General features: G+C 37.7%; 1 protein-coding gene across 1 annotated transcript in view; it reads right to left on the minus strand.

Annotated features, from left to right (window-relative positions):
* Positions 1–27,721, minus strand: part of HPSE2 (heparanase 2 (inactive)) — a 771,963-nt gene that overhangs the window by 130,788 nt on the left and 613,454 nt on the right. The window contains exon 9 of the mRNA XM_077125704.1: positions 23,763–23,877. Within this exon, the coding sequence (XP_076981819.1) occupies positions 23,763–23,877 (115 nt within the window). The remainder of the gene's footprint in view (positions 1–23,762; positions 23,878–27,721) is intronic.

Raw genomic sequence — 27,721 nt, forward strand, 5'->3', positions numbered from 1 at the left:
GGAAAGGGTTTAACTGAAGATGGATCCAGTCAGCCATTTCAATGGAAGTCATGATTGGAAATGTAGTTTTGCAGGAAGTATCTGAGGAAAGTTCTATTTTCTGGTGGTTTGGAGCCCTATGAACTTGCACACAAAGCTAACAAGGGTTTTAGTGAAATGTGTGTGAGTCAAACCACTGCCAGCCAGGACTGAAAGGGACAGATCAGGTATGAATTGAAGGAAGAATGACATCAAGGGTAGAACCATGGAACCTGAAGTCTGAACTGAAGAGATGTCCTCAGGCCAAGAGAGTAGGCCAACCACTTTTGTAGGAAGGGTAGGTTCACCCTGCATTTGGATAGCACAGGCTTTGTGCCCTATTCTTCAGGGAGACTGTTGTCAGACACCCTAGGGCTCAGAGAGGGTAGGGCCTGTGTCCCAGCATTCACGGAGAGACTGGTTTCCAGTTGTATGCAGGACAGTTAAGTTATTTTAAGCACAAATATGACTGTTATTGTTTTTATTTAGAGATTAAGTATAAATTAAAGAGATATGGAGGTGCCAAGTTGACAAGGGATAGATTGTGATGGTTAAGTTCATATGTCAACTTGGCTAGGTTATTGTGTCCAGTTGTTTGGTCAAACAAGCTCTGGCCTGGTTGTTACTGTGAGGATATTTCATGAATTTAAATTATCAGTAAGTTGATGGAACCTATGGATGATTACATCTACAATCAACAAAGGAGATTGCCATCAACAATGGGAGAAGTCTCATGTAATCAGTGGAAGGCCTTAAAGGGAAAAATGATGATTTCAGCAGTTAGAAGGAAGATTTTTCCATATCTATTTTATCCAGCCAGCTTCTCCTGGGGAATTCATTGTAAATATTCATTGGAGTTCTCAGCTTGCAGTCTGCCATACAGAATTCAAATTGTATCCTCACAGCATGGAGGCTGGGATACAAGAGTAAGTGTTCCAAGAGAACAAGGTAGAAATGCTTAGCATCTTTATGATCTGGTCTTGGAAGTCACACAGTGTATCTTTCACTGTACTCTATTATTCCAGGCAGTCACAACGGTATGTATACCCAGATTCAAGGGGAAAGTAACACAGAACCCTCCACTCGATGGTGGGAGTGTCAAAGTCACACTGTAAGAACATGTGGGATGGAGGAGATTGTTGTGGCAAGCATACATCTGGATTTTGGGTTGAGTCAATTTTTATTGATCTAAGTCCATGTGAGAGCAGCTCTATTTCTTGGAAGGAGCAGGTCTCTTCCTCCACTGTCTGATTTAGTTGTAGCTGGGAATATCAGGCACTGGGGAAGGTAGCCCTTGGATGGATCTGATAGTGTCAATGAACCTACCAGAGCCTACTGGCTTCACTAACTCTACTCTCAAGAGAATCAGCCAGGATAAGCAGGTTTGCATACTAAATTGTAGACTATTAGAATTAATAAAACTCCTTGAACCTGCAAGGGAGGGGGTAGAATTAGAAAGTACTGCTTGCCCAAAACTCACTCTTGTATACAGAGCTGAATAGAAAGGAAAGGAGGTTTTAGGGTAAGAAATAAAATTTGTGAAGATCTTATTTTAGTGAACTTGACAATCTGTTCTACAAAATCAATTAATTTCTTTTAATCTGACAGCAATCTAGGAATTTCCCGTTAAGTGTTGCACATATAAGATGCTCAATTAAATATTGAGAATGATGACAATTTTTCAATTTTATCAATTTAAAATTGAGAAAGAGCAAAAGAAAAATGTAAGACAAATCTTGGAATCTGACTATAGAATGTCTTCCCTCTTGCACACATGTACATCATCACCTGTAAAACTCCTTTTCAGCCTTTAAAACTTAGTTTGGATGTCACCTCCTGTATAGAATTTCTCTCTGCCCATACAGGGACAGCTACTTCCCTCCTTGATACTCCCACAGCTCTCTGTACATTTCTACATTACAGTGCTAACCACAGTGAATTATTATGAGTTGTTCATGTGTTCTCATTTGCCACCAGACTGAGAGACTTTTTAAGGGCAGAAATGATAACTTATTTATTTTCATAATCCATTACTAATCACAATTCCTGGGATATGAGATGAACTGAATGAAGAGTGAAAAAATGAAAGGAAATGAGAAAGAAAGGAGGATGGACAGAATATTTTCATTCTCCAAATAAACTTCAGATCTCTAATTTATGAGTAAATTATATGAGAAGTCTTTTTTTTTTTTTTTTTTTCTTTTTCACATGGGCAGGCACTGAGAATTGAACCCGGGTCCTCTGGCATGGCAGGCAAGCGTTCTTGCCTGCTGAGCCACCATGGCCCAACCATGAGAGGTCTTTAGAATTCTTAAATGATTTTGGTTTCAGGGTCAATTGGTCTTATTTTCTTTATATACATTTCTCTTATATGTCATACCATCTTTTTGTTGAAAAAGAAGTAAATACAGACAATATGTCTCCATGAGTTTCAAGTTGCATTGTTATACTAGTTTTTTTTGCATTGTCAGGCACCAGAAGTCAAACTCGGGTCTCTGGCATGGCAGGCAAGAACTCTGCCTGCTAAGGCACCGTGGCACAACCTGATAAATCAATTTTAATGTATGACAACATAACATGAATTTTAGAGTTTCCATGAACTAGAAATTTGACAAAAATTAAAATTTTTAATTCTAGGGATAGAATCATATAATGAACTAATAACAAATTTAGATTTAAATGACATTCTTTACTGTTAGGTTAACATACTTTAATCATGATAATTATAGTTACTAAATATATAAGCAATCATTTACTATGAATACGGTCAAATAAAATCTATGTTGACATATACAACCTAATATCATTAGTGTCACAAGAGTAGAGTGATAGAAGCGGTTTGTCTGGGGTACAAGCATTGAGGGGGTGCACTGTCTGTAGAGACCTCAAAAACAACAATAAAACCTACTAAAAGCAGTCTGCTTTTTATTATTAACATGTGCCAAACAATCTAAACATTGTTAGTGATAAAATACTCCTTTCTGCAAAAGTCTTTTGCTCTAACAACTTCTAAACAGGTTACTGTTGAGTTTAAATAATATATGTAAGCTGCAAATGAGCATGTTCTAATAACCTATTCTTTAATAAGCAAGATATTCTACTTTACGGGGAAGTTGATTTCAAGAATTTACAGTTATTCAGGGGATGCCTTACACACATAGATTTGGCTGCACAGGTTTCTTTAGAGAGTAAGCTTATAACAGTTTGGAATTGTACGAGCTCTTTTCTAACCAGAACTTCATATCTTCATCCCCTGCAGTACTACCTATTCCTCCATTTAAACAGGATGTTAAAATAAACAGAGATTGCACTATGATCTTAAAGATGGAGAAACAAACTTGAGTTATTTCAATTTTGTCATTGTATGTGGCCATGTGGAGATTCTGCGTTTAAAATTTTAAATGGTGAAAAAGTAAAAGCTGTTGGGTATTCTATTTTTATTTGACAAATGCAAGTTTTAGTTCCTACTAAGATATTTTACTGAATTTAAACAATATCTTTAAATAGAAAGAATACTTTTAAAAATAGAAATGTATTCACTCTTTTAAACTATTAATTGTTTTAATACTACAAAAGGAATCAAGAAAGTAATATTATTACTATTGCTGCAAGTAAATTTGGCATACAAATAAAGGGGATGTTAAAAAACGATCCCTTTATGGATGCCAAATGCACGTATTACTTCACTAGGCTTACTACTGTGAACCAGGTGAGGTCTGTGCTGCCAGCCCGTCAGCTCCACCTGTGTTGCTTCTTTTAAGCCCTGCTCCCTCCCATTTCCTACTCTGGCCCTCACCAATTTCTGAAGTTTTGCTCTCAGTAGTCAGTTAATGTATTCTTTTATAGCACGACCCTCACTAAAGATTATTTACATTTTATAGGATACTTTTTAAAAAACAACTTTATTGAGATAAAATTCACCTGAAGTGTATGGGTTTTATTACATTCATGGAGTTGTGCAACTATTAACACAATCAATTTTTGAATATTTTCATTACCTTAGAAAGGTACTGCCCAACAATTAGCAGTTTATACCCTCACTTCCAGGTAACCACTAATCTGCATTCTGTCTCTGTTGATTTGCCTATTCTGACATCTCATATGAAGGGAATCAACAATATGTGATCTTTGTGGCTGTCTTCTTTCACTTAGCATGTTTTCAAGGGTCATCCATGTCACAGTTTGTATCAATGCTTCTTTTATTTTTATTGTTGAATAATATTCCATTGCATGGATATACCACATTTGATTTATCCATTCACCAGTTGATGGACAATTGGGTTATTTCTACTTTTTAGCTATAATGAATAATTCTGTTATGAACATTTGTGCATAAGTTTTTTGTGTGTACATATATTTTCAATTGTCTTAGGTATATACTTAGGAGTGGAAATGTTATGTCATATGGTAACTCTTTGGTTAACTTTTCAAGAAGCCACTAAACTGTCTTCTAAAGTGACTGTACCATTTTAAATTTAACCACCAATGTATGTGGGCCCTAATTTCTCCATATCTTAACAGAAGCCTAATAGAACAAGAAAGTGAAGGGGTGAAAAGAACAAACCTTTGCTGAGCACTCTAACTCAGGACCTTCTATACTTTTCATTGTCCTACTCTGAGAACCAAAAAGTCTGCACAGGAATGATTCTTCAGTGGTAGAAGAGCAGAAATAAGGCAGTAAGAACCAAAATTACCTTTCAGATTTCAAAAATCTCATAAATTACTTTGTCTTCCCCAGTCTGAGATGCCACTCAGACTCTGTTGAGGTAGTGTTTTCCTTACTAGTAGGAAAAAATTAAGCTTTGCCTTTTTACAGGCTGTTTTGGAGACATTCTGGGAAAGAAGCATTTAGCAGGGGATATTTGTGAATAAAAGGAAGCCCCAAGTACATAAAAAGACATTTTTCTGGCCTCCCTACCTGAAAGAAGAAAGAAGGCTTTTGTATTGCTAAGAGTATAAAAAAAGTCACAAAATATTGTGATAGTAAATGAGAAAATCAAACACAAGAAATATAATTTAAATTTTCTATAAGAACCCAAGTTCTTTCAGAGGTTTGAAACAATTTAAGTATTTGATCCCTAAAAAAATACTCTGCAGTTTGCTCTGTTGCTACCAGGTGGCGGTAGTGTGCCAAAGCCATGGCTTAAATCACATGATCTTGGCTTAGTTACTACATGAAAAGTTATCCTCATGTGAAAGGAATCAAACTATACCATAAGTACTTCTTTGTTTTAAAAACTGTTCCAAGTTGCATCTTTTAAATAGAGTGGTCACCTGATATTTATTTAATGCTGAATATTTTCTATTACAGAGATATATTTTTGGTAAATGAGAAACTATTAGTAATTAAATGAGGAGGGCAGAAGCTGCCATTACCTTGGGATAAAGACATGCCTCTGTCTTAAGCTTTATTTCTCCTTTTTCCATCCTTATCTTTAAGGCTGGTTCAGCAACAGAGCAGTTTAGGATATTGTTACTCATGTTTTTTGCTATACTTATCTAATCACCTAATTAAATCATAAGATAGTCTCAATTCCCTTTTCTACCTCTTTTCTCTCAAAGATCCTCGTTTTTCTCTTTACAAATTGCAGGTGAGAAACGGAAGCAAAGTGGCGGCAGAGGGCAGCTTGTTCCAGAGAGCAGAACCGTCTCAGTGTTTTCTTTCATCAGAAGGTTTAACTGCCACTGACTTCTTTTTTTTTGAAATTATGTAACTTATCTATTGGAAATGGGCGTAATGTAACGTGCTTAGCATATGCCTACTCACATATTTCTCTTACTATTTTACTTGAAATAACTGGAAATAGAGGTTAGACAGAACTAATTTCTTTAAGAAGATTGGGGGCACCTTACAATGGGGGTGTATTTTTCAAACTAAAGACAGCCTCATTCTTCTCTCACAATCCCCTCTGGGAAATCCTTGATAGGGGTTATTTGCTTAAAAGGCTTTTCTCTTTTCTGTTCTGACATAGAATGATGTTTTCCTAGTATTTAATGAAGGTTTATGGCACCCTCATACTATAAAGGGAAGGAGAGTTCATAGTGGACAATAAAAAAGGTCAGGATGCTATTTAATATTAGTCACATCTCTATTATGAAATTATAAGGCAAAGGATTCATGTGTAATAAATAATAACATTGCCAGTTTCATGCCCCGATATCCACCATGAATATCTTAGCTCCCCAAACTGCTCACTGTTTCCAAATATATCATATATATCAAATATATCATCTGCTTGTATGGGTCATTTCCTTTCACCACCAAAGTTATTCCCCGACATCATTGTTTATCTGGTGAAATCCTATTTAGGAGATATGGTGCTTTAGTGTCCCAAATGCCACTCATGTGGGTCATGTCTGTTCATCATCATCAGCTCCACTAGTATTTTCCTAATATTTATTTAAATATTTACTTTCTAACTTAACTTAGCATATAAATGGGAAACTTTATATCAAACAGTGTAAAATTTTAAAATATCATTTTGTGTTATTTTATAGTTACTTTCTAATTGAAAAGTAACCATAAAAGTAAAACTATGAAAAAATGCTTTATTAAATTTTAGTTAGATAGCCTTCAAATGCCCTGAGCCTGAGGTTCTTTGTAAAATAGGACATTCACAAGATAAAAGAAGTGTAAAACACACTTCATCAAACTAAAACTTCCCCTTAGGCTTTATCAGAATGATGAAATAGGAATAATTCTCTCACTGTGAGGTTCAATATTACGCAATTCTATGCTGTGTTTCTTCTAATCTCCTTCCCAACACACCTAGATTCCTTTTCTCTAGCATCAGTTGTGCATGTTCTACATGGAAAACTGTGGTGCAAGAAAATGAGGGTGTGTCTTAGAGCCAAATTGTTCTGGGCTCAAATATGAGCTCTACCATTTTTGAATTAGGCTTTGGACAGGTTGCTTAACCTCTGAGTTTCCCTAAGAAGTAAGCCCTATGTCAGTGGGATATTTTGAGGATTTGAAGTAATGTACATATAAAGTAGCAAGTACATATGGTTCTAAATGAATGGCGATTTATATTATTACTATTATTTTAACTTATCATCATCCTTCAAGGTGTAGATCGAATAACACCTCCTCTGCAAAAATGCCACTTTCTTTCCTGAAATTTCATAATGCTCTGAATATACTTTCATTTTCATAGAATAATTTGTTTATGATTGTCTAACCCTTTGGTTGTTGAGTCCTTCAAAGGCAGGGCATCTTCTCATTGACTGAAAGTCAACTGCATTTCAAGCTTTGGAGTTATATTATTTGAAAATTTTGTTTGCAAATTTAGTTATCAAGAGACTCAAGGAAGGGTATAACCACATGATCAGAACAGTTGCTTAGGTAACAGCATTGTACCTGCTGAACTGATAGCCAGTATATTTTTCACTTTGGAGACAAGTAAGGATTGAGAATTTTCCTGCTATGGCCCTCCTGTGGCTGTTCCTCTCTACCCCTCTTATTAAAATTCAAATTGCCCAAACAATAGCTACTAACTCACCAGTACGATTTCTTCCTCTTCTGAAAACTGTCTTAAACAAAGTATTCCAGAAACTAGCTGAACTTCAGATAATGTTTCCTGCTAAGACCCTATAAAAAATTCTGTCTTTCTTCACCAAGTTAGAACACTTCTTTGGAGCCTCCTCTTGCCTGGCATTTTTTATTAAAGGCTTATGCTAATGTGGTTTGGTAAATTTCCTTTACTAGAGAAGGTAGTAAAGCCTGAGATTGATACTTTGAGATCTTATTGTCGTTAAAATTTATTACAAAATATTTCACTAAAATAAAATAATACATAAAACCACCAACTTAGTTCTCATTCTCTGTAACCAATTTAGCTTTCATTCTCTGTAAACTTTTCAGTTCTGCATATGTTGAATCAAAGATATTCGAGCTTCTTGAGGAGGACAGATACCACTCAGGATAAATTAGCTGAAAAAAAAACTGATGAAGCAGTGTAGGAAAACAGATATTGTTGAGTATGTTTGTCCCTCTAAATTCGTAATGCTTTTTTTAAAACATATCAAAGCTTAAAGGTCTGAACATAAAATTTCCCTACAAGTCTTATTTATAAAAGGACTCGGCATGTGACAATTGGAGAGGTTTGGAGAAGATGAGACCAAGGGTTAAGAAGTTGCCTGGATCACAGAAAAGAGACCCAGTACTCATCTTAGTTTTCAGGCCTGGGAGAGAAAGAAAAGCATACTTCTAACTTCTCATATGGATCTCTAGGAGGAGATCAACTTGTGGCACTGAACGGTTGCTTGGTGTGATTGAGCAGAGATATGGCCCAGGTCAGTGTTTCCAGTCTATCATGGTTTTTGTCTGGAGAGCCACAAGTTCCTATGTGCTCCTATGAGGCCACAGAGAAGTGCTGAGAGATAGTGCTGCAGTTCTGGAAGAATTCGGGTGGCAGGATAAGCAAGTCCCAGAGTATGAGGAACTTAACCCAGAGCAATAGTAAGGGCAATGCTCCGAAGATGGTTGTCACCATGAAGTCATAAAGACCTAGTAGTATCCACTACACCTCAGTAAGTATCAGGGTTGTGTGCCAAGTAACGGGGAGGGGTTGATGAGAGAATGAAGGACCGTGAGTAAACAGGTGGCATCTAGGAGGAAGAAAAGAGGCAGAAGGATTGAAACTCTGAAAATCCGCAAAATAACCAGGAATGAAAGATTGAGTTCCCTTTACACTAGTGTATTGGTTAATTTAATGTGTCAACTTGGCTAGGTTATGGTGTCCAGTTATTTAATCAAGCAAACACTGGCCTGATTGTTACTTTGAGAGTATTCTGTAGGTTGATTTATATCACCTGTCAGTTGTTTGCATACACAGTCAACAAAGGAGATTACCCTCAGCAATGTGATTATCCTCTTCATCCAATCATTTGGAGAACTTAAAGCCAGAAATGTGAATTTCAGAAGTCAGAAATTAGAATTTCTATTTCTACTTCAACTAATCTACTTCTCCTGGGCATTCAATGTCACCTTCATAAGAGTTTCCAACTTGAGACCTGCCTTACACAACACAGATTTGCCAATCCCTATGGCTATGTGAGCCAAATCCTATAACACATCACTTAATATTTACATATTAAGATAATGCACATGCATTATCTATCTATCTATCATCATCTATCAAACTTGTTGGTTCTCTTCTCTGAAGAACGCCAGTACAACTGGAAAATTGATTTTTAATTTTGTTTTGTTTTGTTACTCCCAAGCAGGATTAGGGGTTCAAAGGGATTGGTTAGTTGCTAAGACCCTACTTTTATCCTTAGCCTTTATTGAAACGGTCCTTTTAATACCCCGTGTAACCTCATCTTTGGCAAATTCCTCTTGGAATTACTCCAGAATCTAGTCAGCCTGTCAGGAAAAGGCCTTCCAGCAGCCGTGACTCAACTGCCCAGATGTTCACAATTTTCCCTGACTTGGTTCCATTAAACTGGTAGACTTAAAGAGATGAAGTTAATTCAACTATTTTGGTCAGTTGTTGGGTCCAAGACCATGGGTACCCACTTGTCTACAAAGCAAGAGTATAAGTATATGACAATAAGAAAGAGACATCTGTATGTTCCAATACCAGCCTGAAAACCTATTCTCCTTTCTTCTAATACAAACAACTCTCTATTTGCTTCATTCCTATTAAGAAGAAAGAATCAACCATCCTGCCAATGGGAGTTGATAGTTATGCTACTGTGTCACATCATTTAAATACTGTAGAATTCAAACATCCTTATCCTTTTACTCTGGAATTTGCCTTTTCATCCAGGTTTCAGTTATCATAATGATGGCTGAGAATAGAGTTACATGTCTACATCAGAGTTACAATGTGCCTGCTGATAGGCATGTCAGATCAGCTTTTCTCTAAGACAGAAATTTGTATTCATTTTAATATAGCTTTTCTGAACCCAGGGTCAGATAGTCAAGCCCCTCCACTTACTAGCTCCTTGGGCAGCTCATTTGGGCAGTTTCCATATCTGTATAATGGGGGTTATGAGCATTAAATGAGTTAAAATATGTAATTCCTTAAACAGTACTTGGCATAACATAATCAACAACGGGGGATTTGAATTACGTAAGGAGACTTTTGAAGCATTATAGCAATCTACAGAGCTATGCCTGTAAGCTATAGGATTATTGAGATATAGGTGGAGTACTGAATTAGGAGACAGAAGAACCAGACTTGAGTCCCTGACTCTGCCACACTGGCTAGCAAATTATTTATCCTTATTATGCTTCAGTTTCTTCATCAGAAAAAAATGAGATAACTCTTCCTGGTAGTTATTGCTTTCTTTTTTTTTTTTTGCATGGGCAGGCACTGGGAATTGAACCTGGGTCTCCGGCATGGCAGGCGAGAACGCTGCCTGCTGAGCCACCTTGGCCCGCCCTCCTGGTAGTTATTGGGAAGATTATGGGACAATATACATGAAGCACCATGTAAATGGAAGAAAACTGTACAAAAGTAAAAGATTATCAATGATTATTATTATTTTTCTCACACTTCACCGGGCATTTTTATAAGATCAGTATTTTTATAAAATCAGTATTCCTGTCTTCTAGAAAGCAGTAGATTATTTATATTCTTTACTTCTGTTTTCTAGAGTCTAGGAAAACCTCTCTTCACTTTCTTGGCATTAGAGCCATTTGTCTTTGCTTCAATTCACTTGTATAACACTGCTTACAATGGCCCAATTTCCAAAGTCAGAGCATGCCTGTACTTTAGTTTGGCCTATTCAGATGAATACCAACTCTTCAGTAAGGTGTTTCTAAAAGATGATATGAAGGATAAAAACACTTGCACAAAGGTTTCCTGTGGATGACATTCTTGGTGGCTTCAAACAAAGATTGTATCTTTTCCTAGATAAAGTCTCCTGTTTGAACTTAAGTTTGAATATTCTCTTGCTTTTGTGCTCAGACTTCATTTTGCCTCTAAACTCCTTCCTTACAGATTACTGTCTTGATGTAGGTAGTTTATTTCCTTGAGTTATCTGGAAAAATTAATTCAGTTTTAACCATACCTTTTTACATCTTGATATAACCAAAAGCAAATACCTTGTTTACATTCTGTGGAAAAAGAGTACCATTTCATATACCATAGCCCAGAGCCTTTTCTCTTGCATCTGGGGAATAAGAATGACCAGCCTTCTCTCACATGGGCCATGCCAATTAGAAATAATCCTGTCTTATGTTCTTCATAACTTTATTGGGTTCTCCCTCAAACAAAAATATCTCTGTTTCTGATTATTTTGCCCCAGATGTACCTGGAACATATTTCCAAGCTGAATCTCATTTTCTTATTTCCTGTCCATATTTCCAACTTCCCCAGACCCCCTGGATAATTTATCTGTTGCACTAATATTTGCAGTTAAAGCAGCATAGACCTGCTCCTACTCAGTCTTAGGGCACAGGAAATATCTCTAATCAATTTTCAATCATTTGTGGCCCAGAGAGAGCCCAAACATGCCTTTTCTGGGGGAAATTTAATCCACATGTTTATGATTAATTTATATGTAAGTCATTAAAATGGTGTTTCTAAGACATTTCATTTGGCAAGCTACCTCTCTCTCACCCATCAAATCCCCTCTCAAGTCTTATTTGAATTGATATGGAATCACTACACTGAGTTGTTTTTCAGAGCTGGCAAAACACTTGTAGAAACAGCCCTGAATATCTGAGATGCCATTCAGCCTATATTGGAGTTTATATACAACTGGCTGAATGGTGGGTGTGATAAAGTATAGAACATATTACAGAATTTATGTTCAATGCCCCTTTAGGCAGCACTCTAGCCATTCTTTGGAATGGTGTATGATACCTAATGGCTTATTCACCCAAAATTTAAGTTTATTTCAATTTAATTTGTCAATTTGATAATCTTTCATTATGTACCTGTTACGTGCTAAGTATGATGAGTCATCATAGTCTGTCTCCTCAATCTGTTCTTCTAAGAGGAGAAACCGACATGTACACTTATAACTGACAGATAGCATTGTATAGTGAAAACCAAATGTGACATAAAGTGCTTTGAGAGAGCCAGAGCCAGGTGACACTGGGTTTTAAAGCAAATAATGAGTAGGTGGTGCTATTGATAGGCTAGCTGGAAATAGAACTAGAAAGGCAAGGCAAAGTCAGATTACAAAAAGTCTTAGTCTAGACTTGGGGGCATTGTGTAGGCAATGGGGATACAACTAAGGTTTTTTAAAGATAGTGACTGGCATGACCATGGACCTACCTCTGATACTGTGGGAGACAGATCAGAAGTGGGAGAAAGTAGAGGCAAGGGCACCATAAGGAGGCTACCATAGTAATCTAGACAATGCCTAAAGAGGCTCTGAATGATGACAGTGATGAGAGACATGATAGTGGATGGCTTGGTTTTGAGACACATTGCCGAAATGGACTCTACAGGGCTTGGAGATGAGCAACATATGAAGATTTAGTAAGCTGTGTAGTGATCTCTAAGTAAATTACTTAAGCTCTCTTGGTCTCTGTTGCCTTAAGAGTAGATTATACATAATATCTCCAGCTGGTATAAGGATTAAAAACATATAAAATCATGTAGCCCCTGACATATAATAGGCACTTAGAAAATGAAGATGATAATGAAGTGTAAGAACTAGGATTTTTAGTCCAACTCAGCACCCATGTTACTTGGTCTCTGAACCTCTGATGTATTCTGCTCACCAGTCTTGCACATATATACCCTCCATAAATATCTAGTTATGTTTCATTTTAAAGGCGGTGAGTCATTGTGTGGTGGTTAAAGTGATCATTAGCAAAAAGGCCATGTTTCCTAAAGGGAATCTGAACCATTAAATTTAATAATCAGAAACACTTTAGGACCAACTATGGGTATTTACTATGCTTGCATCCTGATTTGAGACAGTCCAATTCAGCTGACAATTTTTGAGCATTTATTAGGTATTGACTCTGTACTGATTGTTGGTGGAGATACAGGGATCAGTGTGCCAAGTCCCTACCCCTTAATAGTCTAGGAAAAAAATATGACAAATTTGTAAACAACTGTAAGTATTTACAAATAACACCATATATAGTAAATGCAAAAATAGATATATAAACTTTAAGGGGCAGGAGAGAAAACATTCACTTTAAGGGGAATTCAAGAAAAGCTCCAAGAAAGGATTGATATTTGATTTGGGCCTTGAAAGATGGCTAAGCTTTTGATAGATGGTGATTTGGGGAAGACAATTCTGGGTCATTGAAGAAACCCACTCATGCACTATTGCACTCAGTCTCTCCCTCATTTATTAAGCCTTTATTGAGTTCCTATTATGTTTGGGGAAGGTAGAGTTTATTAAAACAAAGTCTCTGCACCCAAGTTTTGGGACAGTCAATTTCAAGTCAAACATTTATTACCCTCATGGGGAGTGGGAGAAAGGATGCAGAGCACCTGGTGCCCCACAATGAGTGAGTTGGTGAGAGAACCTGGAATCAGATCCAGACCCCCTGGTCTTCTAGTCTCTGAGACTTCCATCTTAGGGCACTCCTTCCTTCCTTCTACTCAGACTAAAGTGCCCTGGGAGAATATATCTTTTTCAGGAACATGTATTCTTTGGGTAATATTACAAACATTCACAGCCTTTCCAAATTCTCTCTTCTAGCTCTTCCCCTCCAACCAGTAGTAATAACTCCTACCTCAGAAATCTGAAAAGCCTATCTTCTGCTATATATTTGAATTACTCTCTCCATCCCTTCCATTTTTTAACGCGAACAGACCTTAACATACATCACCTATTACCTGTCTTTCCAAGGCTTTACGTTTTGCCCCTCTAAGCAAATCGCAGACATAAAGAGAAGGAATACGGCTTTATTCTTTGCTTCAGTGTATGTCATACTCAAGCACGAGGACATTAAAAGAATTATCATGGAAGTTTTAAACATACACAAAAACAGAGAGAAGTATAATAAACTCGCAACCGCTCATCACGAGCTAGCGAGTGTCCTTATTTTGCCATTCCTGTTTCAAAGTATGACAGCATGTGACTGAGGCCACAAATGGACATGGTCAGATCAGTGGAAACACTGTAGGCATTAGGCTCAGTTGGAGATCCCAGATCAGGAGCAGGCAGCAGGACTAACCACCAAGATTTGCACAAAGGGCAACAGACAGGAAACAAAGGAGTTTGCTAAGTGTTGGTGGCAAGGTTAGGGTAGGTGAGCTGAAATAATTGTAGTGAGCAGTGTGCTGGCTGCCTCAGTTCCTGGCTATGTGGGTGGACTCTGCCTGGGTTAGTCTTATAGGCACTGCATGACCTCTGATGTGTAACCAAGCCTCCTCCCCACCCCACCCCACCCACACAGCCCTGCAGCCTTTGCACATGCTATGCCCTCTGAGAGAATGTGCTTCCACCAGTTACTCCAATGGCTGTCTCTTCAGAAAAGACTTCCTCGACCATACTTTTAAAAGAGGTCTCCCTTTCTCATTATTCTCTAATTCAGCAACCTGTTTGATTCCTACACAATACTCTGAATTTTGTAACTAATTAATTACTTCTCAGTTTACCTCTTTATTTTTAGTCTCCCTACTAGAATGTAACCTCCAGTTAGGTTAGGGATCATGTCTTTCTTCTTCACTTCTACTTCCTCAGAACTAGTACAGTGTGTGACATATAACAAATTCTCAATAAAATATTTTGTCAGATGAATGGATGATAGACAGTACTAAATATTTTGTTGATTAATTTCTTAATAGTTGAAGAAAGGGTTGAGTAGACAAGAGCAATGGAAAAGGAAAAGGTCATTTCCAATATACTTAAGGTAAAAGGAACCCTTAACCCAGTGGTTCTCTAGCCTGACTGCACATTAGAATCACTTGGGGAGCTTTAAAAACTACCAACACCTGGGCTCCTCTACAGACCAACTGAATCAGAATCTCTTGGGGGTGGTACTTGAGCACAGATGTTTTTTTAAAAGCTCCCTAGTTGACTGTAATGTGTAGCCAGGGTTGAAAGCCACTGCTCTAATGAAGACAAGCTATAATGATTTTGACACCAAGATAAGCACAATGAATCCTGGAGTAGAAGACAGGTCTGTGCAACTAAATTAAGAGTGAGTAAAAATGGTGTGTTTTATGCAATCTCTTCAATGCTTAAAAGCTATCAGAAATGAAATCAGCAGAGTTTGACAATAACTAAAAAAGTTAGTGAGTGCCTTGGTTGGCCAAGGCTCTTATGATAAGCACTGCACAATGGGTTGGCTTAAACAATAGGAATCTATTTCTCATTGTTTTGGAGGTCAATCCAAAATCAAGGTCTCAACAGGCCTTGCTTTCTCCAGAGTCTGTAGCATTCTGGCTGGCTCGCCTCAATACTTGCGATTCCTTGGCTGCAACTCTGCTTCAGTCACATGGTGATCTGTCTCATTCTCTGCCTTCTTCTCGCTTCTGGCTTCTACTGGTTGACTGCCCACATTTCTTTTGCTTATAAAGACTCCAGTCATGCGGACTAAGGCCCACCCTGAATCACCCTGAGTCTTCTAAGATCCTATTCACAAGTGAATCCACCCTTCACTAATAATACATCTTCAAAGGTCCTATTTCTAAATGAGTTCATATCCACAGACTGAAACATGTCTTTGTGGCAGACATGATCACTCTCCAACAGTGAGGTGCCTCATGTTTATAGATTGTAAAATTTATAAATAGAGTAGTGCATTTAAGCAAGAATTTATAAAAGATTTGTTTGTTCTATTTCTTTGAAAAAGATGTTTGCTTCTATTTTTTGTTTATTTATGTTTTGAATCTGCAGTTTTTGTTGTGATGTATTCACATACCATATGTTCTATCCAAAGTATACAATCAATGTTTCACAGTATCCTCACTTAGTTGTACAATGATCCTCACTCTCAATTTTAGACAATTTTCATTGTTTCAAGGAGGAAAATAATAGATATACACAGCCACACAAAAAGAAAACCCCAAACACCTCATAATCCCTTATCTGCACCCCTCCTCCCATTATTTACCCCTAGGTTGGTGTGGTACTAGTAAGGCATTTTTTGCTTCTATATAAGCAAATAACAAAACACAACTGAGTTAGAAATGACAGAGGCTTGTCTATTGGTTCTTAAAGCTTATAACCAGACATCACTGTGCCTGCAGTGTTTGCAAAAATAGTATCTAAGATAAAATGACTTTAAATTTGCCATATTGTGGCCTTCACAAGAGATCCTTCCAACACCATGAAGGGCTTTCCTTTTTATTCTCTCCTTCCTTCTTTCCTTTCTTTTCCCTTCCTCCCTCCTCTTCTCCTTCCCTCTTGTCAGATTAGTTTTAAATAACTTCTTAATGTTTTAGGAAATTGGTGAGGTCCTGTGTGGAGTTATTTTCATTTACAGAGCTAACCTTTCTCCTCCATCATCTGCAGATTGCTTCAAAGACTGTAAACTAAGCTCTTAGGCTCAAGTGCAGTGAGCTATAATTGCTTCTTCTCCCTAATTTATTTAGGTCACCACACAATTTACGGTAGCTGAAATCTCTCAGTATTGCAATTTGAGAACAATATAAATGGTTGATGGTAGAGTATGATTTTCAATTGTTGCTTCTCAGTAATTTGCATAATGTGCCATCATTAGCACTTTGATGTGACATATCATGGTTTCCAGGGTTTATTGGGCCATTTATAAACACCAAATGAAGGTGTTAGAGCTCCTATTGCAGTGTGGTTACTGTCTTAATTCCTTTCACTGGGAAAGGTTGGCAACATCCTCTCTGGAGGTGAATAAAATGTAATTTTCAGTCTGTCTTTAACCATTTGTAGTTAGTTCCTCTCAAGCGGAGGAATCACAACTTTCTTTTTTTCTTTCTTCCTTTTAGTAATTTAATTTTTACAAAGAATATACTTTTCATACTTTATCATTATTTGAATTGACTTCCAGTTATCTGTATCACTATTTCCCTGTATATTATCTCACTACAGTTATATTCAGGTTATTAATGATAATAATCACTAAGCCTTACAAAATTTTACATTTTACAAAATGACTATAAACGATGATAGCAGGTGCCATTTATTGAATACTATGTGATAAAAGATACAAATTAGAATCTCATTTAACCCTTTCCAACAACCCTCTGAGAAAGATATATTCCTGTTTCTATTTTATAAGAGAGGAAATTGGAAGTTAATAATCTACCCAAGGTCATACAGTTAGTAAATGGTGGAGCTAGGCTTGAAAGTCAGGTTAGTCTGATTCCAAGGCCACTACTTTTAAGTATTACATTAAAAAACGCCTTGCCTCCTCCTCACTGACTTCACCAGTTAGCCCCATTTTATAAAGGAGGAAATTAAGTCCATGTGACTAGAAAATCTGTGCTGCTGTATTCTGAGCCTATATTTTCTGATCCAGGTCCAGAGCTCTTTTTGCTTCCCAAGGTATCTTCCAATGGGTCGTGCTGTTACAACTGCTAGTTGTTTGTTGTCGTATACTGCTGGCATCCCAGGCACAACACTCAGGTTGAAAAATAAGTAAAGGATGAAGTTTGGTATTAATGGATCAGTGGGGCTTCCACGTAAGAGCAATAGGGGGCAAAAGAGCTGCCTGTCTGGTCAGGTGGTGCAGGAAAAGGCTCGGATCTGAAAAACTGAAGTCTGGAGGCACAGAGGAGGAAGGAACAAAGTCATGCCCACTGGGCAGGTAGCCCAGGCTCTTTGGCCACTGCCATGGAGCCAGTCTGGGTCCCAGTGATTGATCCTGCAGCTGAGGTTGCCCTTCTCTCAGCAGCCACAGGTTCCCACAAGGGGAGGTTGCACATGGAGAAGTCTTTGTCAGGGCCGCCAACGAGAGGATTGGGTTTCACATCACAGTTACCCCGAAACAGGTACACTGTGCTGCTTTCATCTTCCTGATGGCTCCCACGGGAAAGAAAAGAAAGAAACAAAGGAGGCTACACCAAGAAACAGGTCAAAGGCTGGTTTGGCTGGGGGTTGTGCTTCCCCCATCCCACTACCTCCAGGTCTGTAGCTTTGGAATTCTTTCATTTTCACACACCGTGTGTGGCCACTGGTCAGCAATGGGAATAGCTTTTCTAAGTAAGTTTTCATAACCCATCCACCAAGACTCACTGTAAAATTAAGGTCTCTTGTATCTTTGCAGATGCAATACTCCCTATTTGAAAGATCTTCCCCAGATCCCAAACTCTTCTTCCTGTGTCTAACTTGTTATGCCCCTTTACCAGCTCAGGCATCATCTCCTCTAGAAAACCTTCCTTGACACACCATTCCTACCCTTCACTCGATCTGGTTTCCATGTTCTTTGTCTATCCTGCTTCTTTGTCTATCTTGCCCTTACCTCTCCTGTCTCCTATATATTCTGTAGCTCTTTGAGGGCACAGCAGTGTCCCCAGCATCTAGCACATTATCTGGCACGTAGCATGAGTACAATAAAGGTTTATGAATTAAAAAATCATGAATGATAAATGAATAAGACTGAGACAATGTTTGCTTAACTATTTTATACATCAAATCCTTTCAAAACCCTCTTTATTTTTCTTTTTAAGATTATTCTTTTTTTTTTCAGGTTATAAAATAATGCTGATTGCAGTGACTTTAGCTTTCAAAAGAAAAACCCCACAATTAAGAAAATGAAAACCACCTGTAATCCTACCACCCAAAGAAACCCACAATTACGCTTCCAGAAATTTTCTATGTGTTTGTGTATATACGCATGAATTTTTTCCTCACAAAATCTGATTTCTATTGTCATACGTAATTTTCTCATGGATCATAACAATAACCTTTGGATGTAACTTTATTAATTTAAGTAATAGGGAAACTGGAACCCAAGGATGCACATCTAATGATGGCAGGGCTAGGACTAGACTGCAGGAATCTTGTTATAGTCTCAGTCTCCCGCTGCTCCCTGTACTGTCTCTAAATGAGGTGTTGTTCTCGAAAGAAGAAATTGTGCATCAATCCAGCATCAATGAAACATGGGCTTGTAATTTGGGTGCCCACCCAGCCCTGGAAAGGGACAGGTTTAAGCTTATCCTGTGTGTACACTGTGACTCTCTGGCCCATAAGCGCAGTCTCAAACATTTTCAACTGGAAAACCCCTAGGATCTTGTCTCTGTGATACTCCAATTAACTGAACTAAGGAAGTCATAAGATTCAGTTACTTTCCAATATTCAAATTACCTCTGAACACTGGTGGGTTGGCTCAGAGCACACTGACCTGGGAACCAAAGCCATAGGTTCAGTCCCACCATACACTAGTCAGTTGAACTCCCATCCATGACCACTGACTGCATTCCAGAACAATGTACATAGGTGGTGCTCAATAAGTATGCACTGGGATGAATTGAATGGTTATTTTTCAGTAGGCAAAAAAAAAAAAAAAAAAAAAGAATACTGAGAACAAAAATCCCCACCACTACCCCCAGTGAAGAAAGGGTGATCCTATGTGATATAGTTTTTTTAATCTTATTCTAAATAGAAGACTAAATTGGAAATCCACCCCCCCCAACACAATGCACATTATGCTGTCAGATCCTCAGATAAAGGGGCCATATCCTATTTATCTGCACATCCAAGGCTATCCAGCACTGAGCTAGGTCTGTTTGAGGTGTTGATGGTTTTTGAATTGAATTGTATTAGTGTGAAGACTGCTAGCCTGGTGTGGGAGTGAAGGTGTTGACTAGGAATTCATCATTCCTTTCCTTGAAAACTCTGTAAATCAAGTTCTTTAAAAAAAGCAGGAAGCTAAATTCCAACACCCTCTCTTAGGAGAAATGCCCATGGCTAGTGGGGTCTGGACTATGTCCACTGAATCTGCAGATCTCTTCACAAACATCATTTATTCCCAAGGGATTCCAAGTCTGACCGGCTGATCGTGGAGACTCACACATCTCCTCTTTCCCAATGGCAGTCAGGCAGAAGGGGTGGGGAGTTGAGTGATGAAGCATGGCTGAACTAAATGTTCTCCTCTTCCCAGGAGAAGGAAAATCTCATGGCAGGAGGAGGGTTTGGCCCTTCTCTAGAGGAACACCCATGAAGAACATGAACTGTAATTGAAAATGATCTTTTCTGAAGACAAGGCTCTCTTTTAAAGGGCCACCTTCATATTCTCCCTTACTTTAGCTTGGAATGACCCTGCCACAGCTGGGCTAGATTTCCACAGGCTGGGCTCAAGATGACTGAGGGTAATGCAAGGTGAGGAGCCATTAGGACTCACCTTTTCTGAATTTACCTAAAAGCTCTAAAAACAAAGCAAAACAAAACAGTATCCACTAATAAGATCTTTTTCCAAAACACACTGAACTAGGGAAGAAGGAACTGGGATAGAAAATACTGATTTTTCTGGGAGGTAACAAAAACGTAACTCACTAATCCTCTAAGCTCTCAACAAACTCTCTTGAAGATTTAATCACAGTATAAAATCCACAAGTTTTTATTGGCAGCATTAGCTTATCAAATGCACAACTCCCTGAAGTGGCAACTGATACGATTCCCAGGTCTGTCTCCATTACACATACCAGGGGCCTGCTGGCAATGTCTGTGATAGGTACCCTGGTCTAGCCTTGTAAATTTTTTCCAGGGGAGACTTAGGACACACCCAGCTGCCAAGTTCTCTACTTATAAGGTGCAGAATTTATTGGCGCAAAGAAATATAAAAAGAAAGCCTGCTACCTTTTAACGTGCTTTTACATACGGTTTCTTTATTAGAGCTTGGTGTTTCCAGAATACAGCTACCCAACTCATTTGAAACTTTGTGTTAAATTAATAGGACTCATTTCAGTTTCCTATGAACTTCTATGAGCCCTGCTGCCATCACATAACAACTGAGGTCTCTTGCACCGTTCTTTTAAAGAAAGTCATCAGCTTTGTATTGTATTAGTGTGATCAGCAGCAACTCTCATTGAGGAAGAACAAAGTCATGAGGGCTTGTTATCTTTAACCTAAACATGGCCATTCAAAGGTACAAGGAGAGTTGACATGAATCCAGGTTTGTCCAGCTCTGGAAACCAAGCCCATTTAGTCACTGAAAGACCATCTTTTTAAACCTACGTTTTCCTCACTCAGGCTCCCCACGATGCCTGTTACCGTCTCCAGACCCAATTCTGAGGCAAATGTTGGCCTCAGACTATAGCACAGAAATGAAAGAGGGTATCCCAAGAGATAGTATACCACAGTGGAAAGAAAATAGGAGTTAGGACTGGAAAACTCTGAGAATACCAGCTCTTAGTATTTGTCTAACCTTCTATAAGTTGCTTAAATTCATAGAATCTTAGTTTCTCTTCAACAAAAGGAGTATAAATAACTAAACTTCTCTTACTAGGTTTTCTTCAGAGTTATTATGACAATTGCAACTAGTCTTGTTTACAAATATATTTATTTTCTATTTCTTAGCATGCTTCACTAGATTATAAGCTCCAAGAGTTCAGGAACCTTGTCTTTTGGGTTCGCCACAGTTTCCCAAAGCCTGGAATACTGATCAGCACATAGTAAACAATCAAGAGATATTTCTGAATGAGTAAAGGAAGGAATAGAGGAAGGAAGGAAATAAAGGAAAAAAGAAGGAATGAGGAAAAGGACAGAGTATTTGGAGTATTATTGATGTAACCTGTGTGAACATGATCTGTAAATTAAGCTTTATATGCACTGTTAAAAATCATAACTCATATGGCTTAAAAATAAATAATAGGGGGAACAAATGTTAAAATAAATTTAGTTTGAAATGCTAGTGATCAGTGAAAGCGAGAGGTAAGGGGTATGGTAGGTATAATCTTTTTTTTTCTGTTTTCGTTTTATTTCTTTTTCTATTGTCTTTTTATTTCTTTTTCTGAATGGATGTAAATGTTCTAAGAAATGATGAATATGCAACTAAGTGATGATATTGTGAACTACTGATTATCTATGTTAATGTTGTATTTCATTCGTTAAGTTGTTTTAATTAATAAATTTAAAAAACAAAAAATCATAACTCATGTTAGTAAATTAAAATGTCATTATACACATTGTTTAAAAACTCATAACAAAGATTAATCATGCCAGAGTGATCTTTCAAAATTATAAATTAATCATGTTGCTTCTCTGCTTAAGATCCTCCAATGACTTTTCATACTACTTAGAATAAAAATCAAATTCCAGTGTGTTCACAAAGCCGTGAATGATCTGACCCCTCCCTCCTTTATTTCTAACTAGTCTTCCCCTTCCCTACCATGCTCCAGCCACTCTGCTGTTCTTATGTTTCCTCAGGCATGCCAGGTTTGTTCCTGTTTTGGAGCCTTTGTGCTAGTCCCTTGCCCTGCCTGGAAGCTCTTCTGTGAAATTTGTTTGACTGGCTCCTTATTGTCATTGGGCTCTTGGCTTAAACGTCACCTTTCAGTGAAGCCTTTCCTGCACACCCACTCTAAAGCAGTCCTCAGTGATTCCTGGTTACAGCATTCTACTATTACTCATCTGTCATCCATTACTAGCCACTTCTCCAGTGGCTGATGTTCAATAGATATTTTATGTGACATATTTGTTTAACGCTTACATTTCATAGATACTTTTCTAATTATTATTTTGCTTTTATCTCCATTAGTTTATGAGCTCCAAAAAAATCTCCTGTGGTTCCAAACTGACAATCCACCCTGCCACTGCAACCCATACATTAAGAAAGGTTTTCTTGCCCTGTGAATAAAAGCAATAGTACAGCCAGTGTTAATATTTGTGATTTAATTGAAGTCATTTACAACCAATGTCACAATAATTACTTAATGCTCTAATCTAGAGGGATCTTCTAAGGCATGGAAATGGAGCTGCCAAGGGTGCCAGCTCTCTGTCCTGGGCTTGGAGACCTCCTGGCTCTGGGAAGGGTGTGGGAAAGGGAGACAGAACAAATAGCAGGAATGCTAGTTCTAGGACAGGCGCTGGTTGCTTGTTTACAGTGATTCTATAGGAAGAGCACTGGAGAAGGGCACAGGACCAGGTTCTGGGGCTGGCTCTACATCCCTCCGCATTCCTCTGTTAAATGAAATGGACGAGGTCATCTTCAAAGGGAATCCCAGCTTTGCCATTCTAGGAGTTGATGAGAGGAGTCCTACCTTTCATTTCTTTAGCTATGCTTTTCCAGGCTAAGCAGGGGTTCTCTCATTGGCCAAAAAAGTCACTGGACAAATCCCAATCTCTGCTTTTGCCATTCTATTTTAGCCTTCCCTTTCCTTTCCTTTCCTAGGGAAGACAGTGCCAGGGGAAAATGCCCTCATTGTCAGATAGGGAACAACATCTAAATTGTTAGTGTTCTTCAGCTACCCCACAGAGATGGGCTCTTACACTATTTAAGCTAACACTTCCCCATCTGCTTTCAACATGTTGCATTTGACATTAACTAATGTTTCCTATTAGCATTAAAAGAAAACAATCTGGAAAATTCACTCTCAAGCAGATTTCAAACAGGCCACAAGTAGAAGTGGAATCTAAACTGCACAAGGTTTCTAAAATAAAAAAATAAAAAAATAAAAAAAAAATATATATCAATGTATATATATATATCAATGTATATATATGTGCATATGTGTATAGATAGAGGTATAATATAGGTGTATACAGGGGTGTGTGTGTGGTGAAGCAAAAGTCTGTGAAATGGGTAAGGGAATAGAGGACAAGAAGGTTTCTACGGATTGATGGGATTAACTGGTAACAAAAAGATGAGAAAATCCTCCCAGTGTGAAACAAAGCATAACCAAAAGAACTGAATGACATTGAAAAGGAGTTGGAAATCTTTATTCCACACTTACTGGTAATGGGTTAAAATTCTGGTCCACGAGGTGATTGTATCCATGATCAAAAAATGAGTGCCGTATCACAACATCAATGCCCTGATTGGCCAGCATTCCTAAAGTGTTCAACCATCTAAAAAGTAGAGAAAAAAGTTACATCAGTACAATTTTTTTTAGTGGCAGATAACAAGCTCCATAGAGATTGGCTAAGTCATACAGACACCATCTCACACCACCAAATTTATCTTGTACGTTAGACTAAAGGAGATTATTTTAAGCATTGAATAAACAGCTAAAAGAGATTTTGGAGATTATCAAATTCAACCTCTTCATTTTATTGAAAAAGAAATGGAGATCCAGGGGAGTAAAGTGTATTTGCCACAGTTACACACACTACTCAGTCCATCACTCAAGCTCCCCTGCTGGGACCCAACACTGTGCATGTACCTTTCATGTGACTCTAACCCACATATTCCTCGGACTCTCACAAGAGTGTTCCACTCATTTGCATCCCTCATATATCACTGTCCGCAGTTGACACAAATATTATTTTCCTTGATGCTATAATTAACTATACGGGGATTCAAGTACTCGACCATCTATACATATGTCTCAAAGGAGGACTTGCATTACCCACACACTTATATTCCATTATGCCAAAAACCTACTTCCCAGGGCATACTTCAAGGATACTCCTTTCTTGGTTCTTCCAAGACCTACTGTTCCATTATTTATACATTCAACCCATTCATTCATCCATCCATTCACTTGTGCACTTATTCACTTCTCTCTCTCTTTCTCTTTATATTCTTACTTCTGAAACTTAGGAAAACTTCCAATTGTAATAATATACGTATAAGAAATCTGAATTGGAGTTACAATCTTCTCAGGATGAAAGAAAAGGCATTTCACAATCTGTCTGGCACATACATGCCTGACTTTATGTGTCTTCTCCTCTTCTCTCTTTTCTACTGTAAAATCTGTTCCTCATGCTCTAAGCAACATGAAATTACTTGTGGCTACCTTAATACACCAAGCTTTCTCATACTTACCTGAGTCTTTGTATATGTTTTTCCTTCTACTTAGAATTCTCTTCTTCTCCTCTTCTAACCGAACTCTTTCCATCTCGCAAATTTTTTCTACTTTATTATAATCGCCAAATAAAGTGTCACCTCCTCTTAAACTGTGCTGTTCCATTCAACAGGTGTCTTCCTTCTCTGTACTTTCCTAGAACTTTCATTCATCCCTCTCTTAAGCCTGTTGAATGAAAATTACTAAGAATTCACTTAGTTCTCTGCCTCTCTCAGTTGGTTTGGAACTCATAAGCACAAACATGATGTCTTAGCTTTACAACCAAAACACCCATTACAGTTCCTGGCATACTGTAGATGCTCAATACTATTTGTTAAATTTAAATTGACGTGGATAAAATGAGATTCTAATAACTTTGAGAATCACCAAATATTCAGCACATTAGGAACATATTATGCATCGTTATGATTTCCCAACTCTGAAGCCATATGGAGCTCCAAAGCAGTGATGTGTAGATGAATTAAGGTTTTTTTCTTACTGGAATAAAGAAAAATACTAATTTTTGTCTTATGAATAAATTTATTTCTATTTCCAAATCTTTTTTTCACATTTTAGACTCATAAAAACTAAGCAACAAATATTTCCTGATACTTGACTTCCAAGAAAAAAAAAAGGCAAAATGCAAAAACAAGTTTCAAAGTAAAAGGAAAATCTGACAATCATACAATTCAACATTTTTATTTAGTTCAAATCAGGACATTGTGACCTAAGGAAGTGAAATTGCTTTTGGGGTATCCCATTGGCTAAACCACTCGTCTTTATTGTTTTTAATAATAGTATGATTATTATAATATAATATTAATAATTTATTAAATGTTTATTAATGTAATTTAGCAACTGCATGAAATCTGTATATCAGGATTAGCTTTTCCTTTAGCTACTGAGGCACAGTTTAAAATAACTAGTCAAAGGATGACCTGTACATGATTTCCGTACTTTTTCTATAATAAAACAGCACAAATACAATAGGATCTATATCTAACAAATATTTATTTATAAAAAGAAGCATGTATTATTCACCTTTCTATTCCTATGCTTATTTACTGAACAAAGAAATAAAATGATAAATAAATCTCATATACTGCCTCTTTGTTCCTTTGAGTCTCTATATCCAGCAGTGTTTGGATGTCAAAGCAGGACTGTATCTTGGTGTTTTCATATGGGAAATGATCCCATTTGTTCATCCATTCACTAATCAGTCAATGACACTTATTTATTTATTTAGTTTGTATGCTGTATGGTGGGGGTCACATTTCAATGACATTTATTAATCAACTGTCAAATGCCAGGCATTGTCCTTAGTATTGAGGATAGATAAAAAAAAAAGTTTGTGTCACCATGTAAGGCATTTTTAAAGCACTAGGCGTGCAATACCTGTATAACACATTTATTGTAACAACAAAAATCCCACTTGTGAACACTACAGAGCCTGTAAAGAATATATATTCAAGAAGTAAACGTTACTTAGTAAATCTGATTTTTACTAGTGTATGGAGGGTTTTTGAAGAAAACACTAAAGTGAGTGGAAAGAATATGTATTTTCTTCTCCAAACTCATCCTTGTCTGAATAGCCAGGATCTGCAGCATTCAAAAAATACCTAAGGCCAGAACATCTATTTCCCCATGGCTCTTCAGAATGGAATGGTTAGGACTGAAGTTATCTTCATCTCCCTCCTATAACAGCAAGCACCCTGGGAGGGGGAAGTAAATGATGCACAAGGCCATCTTCCATGCTCTGGTAGAGAAAGGCGATAAGATGATTGGTATATTGTACCAAGGATGCTACCTCAGTCATGATTTTTCATTCTACAAAAGTTTATTGAATATCTACAATGTGCCAGTTACTACTAGGTGCTGAAGACACAGAAGCATGCCAAGGATGTGTCTGTAATGCACCAAAGAATCTCAAAGCCCTGGTTGGGAAAAATTATCTTGGATAGTTGATAGCAGAGAACTCCAATTCATGCACAAATATGCATGGTTCCTAGAAAGCTCAATATTGATATAATCTATATTGTAAAAAGGCTAAAGAATTTCTTGCTAGCCTCCTGGAACTTAAAAGAACGTCTTACTTTTTTTTTTCCAGGAAGCACAATTTACACTTTTGGAGAACTGTACTTAAAGTGTGCATTGCTGGGTACTGCCAGTGGAGTTGCGAGCAAATGGGTGATGAAAAGGTGGGAGAGAAGATGGAAGCAGAGCAGGCTAGTTTTCACACGATATGTGTCAAACAAGTATATGGGTATCTGAGCTACAACCCAAATCTAAACAACTTTGTTTTTCTGTGTTCTAAAAAGTGACTTTAGAGATCTATGGATATTTGGCTGATGTTCACGAGAAAGCAGGTCTCTGCTCCAGAGATCATCCCTTCCATGATGTTCTGTGGTATTTCTTAATTCATATCATTCCCTAAAGAGAAGAATTCTCATGGAAAAATTCAGTACAACTGAGCTGCTTGCTAGGGCTTTCTTCAAAGCTTCTCTGTGGTAGGTGAGTAGAAGTTATTCTGCTGATTTCAATAGGGCCCCTGCAGTACTGACAGCCAACTTGGGCACTCACCCATGCAAAAGGGCTACATCTAAACCAGTGGGAAGTGAATTTTTCAAAGCAGATTCCCTATAACATTGTATCAAATGCTGATTCACCCTACTTCATTCATTTGAACTATGCTTGCTGAACTTCTACTCTGTGCCACACACAGTTTTAGGTGTGGAGGATACATAGATGGAAGACACAAGGTATCACCATGTATTACATTGACTCATTGTTTTCATCTGCATTTGCAAGGATTCCATCTGTAAAGGCAATCTACTTCACTGGACTGATTTGTCTTTCACACATGTATCAAACAACCTGCCTTAATGGAAGAAACCGCATCTGTATAA

Source organism: Tamandua tetradactyla, chromosome 13, assembly GCF_023851605.1.
Source record: "Tamandua tetradactyla isolate mTamTet1 chromosome 13, mTamTet1.pri, whole genome shotgun sequence".
NCBI lineage: Eukaryota > Metazoa > Chordata > Mammalia > Pilosa > Myrmecophagidae > Tamandua > Tamandua tetradactyla.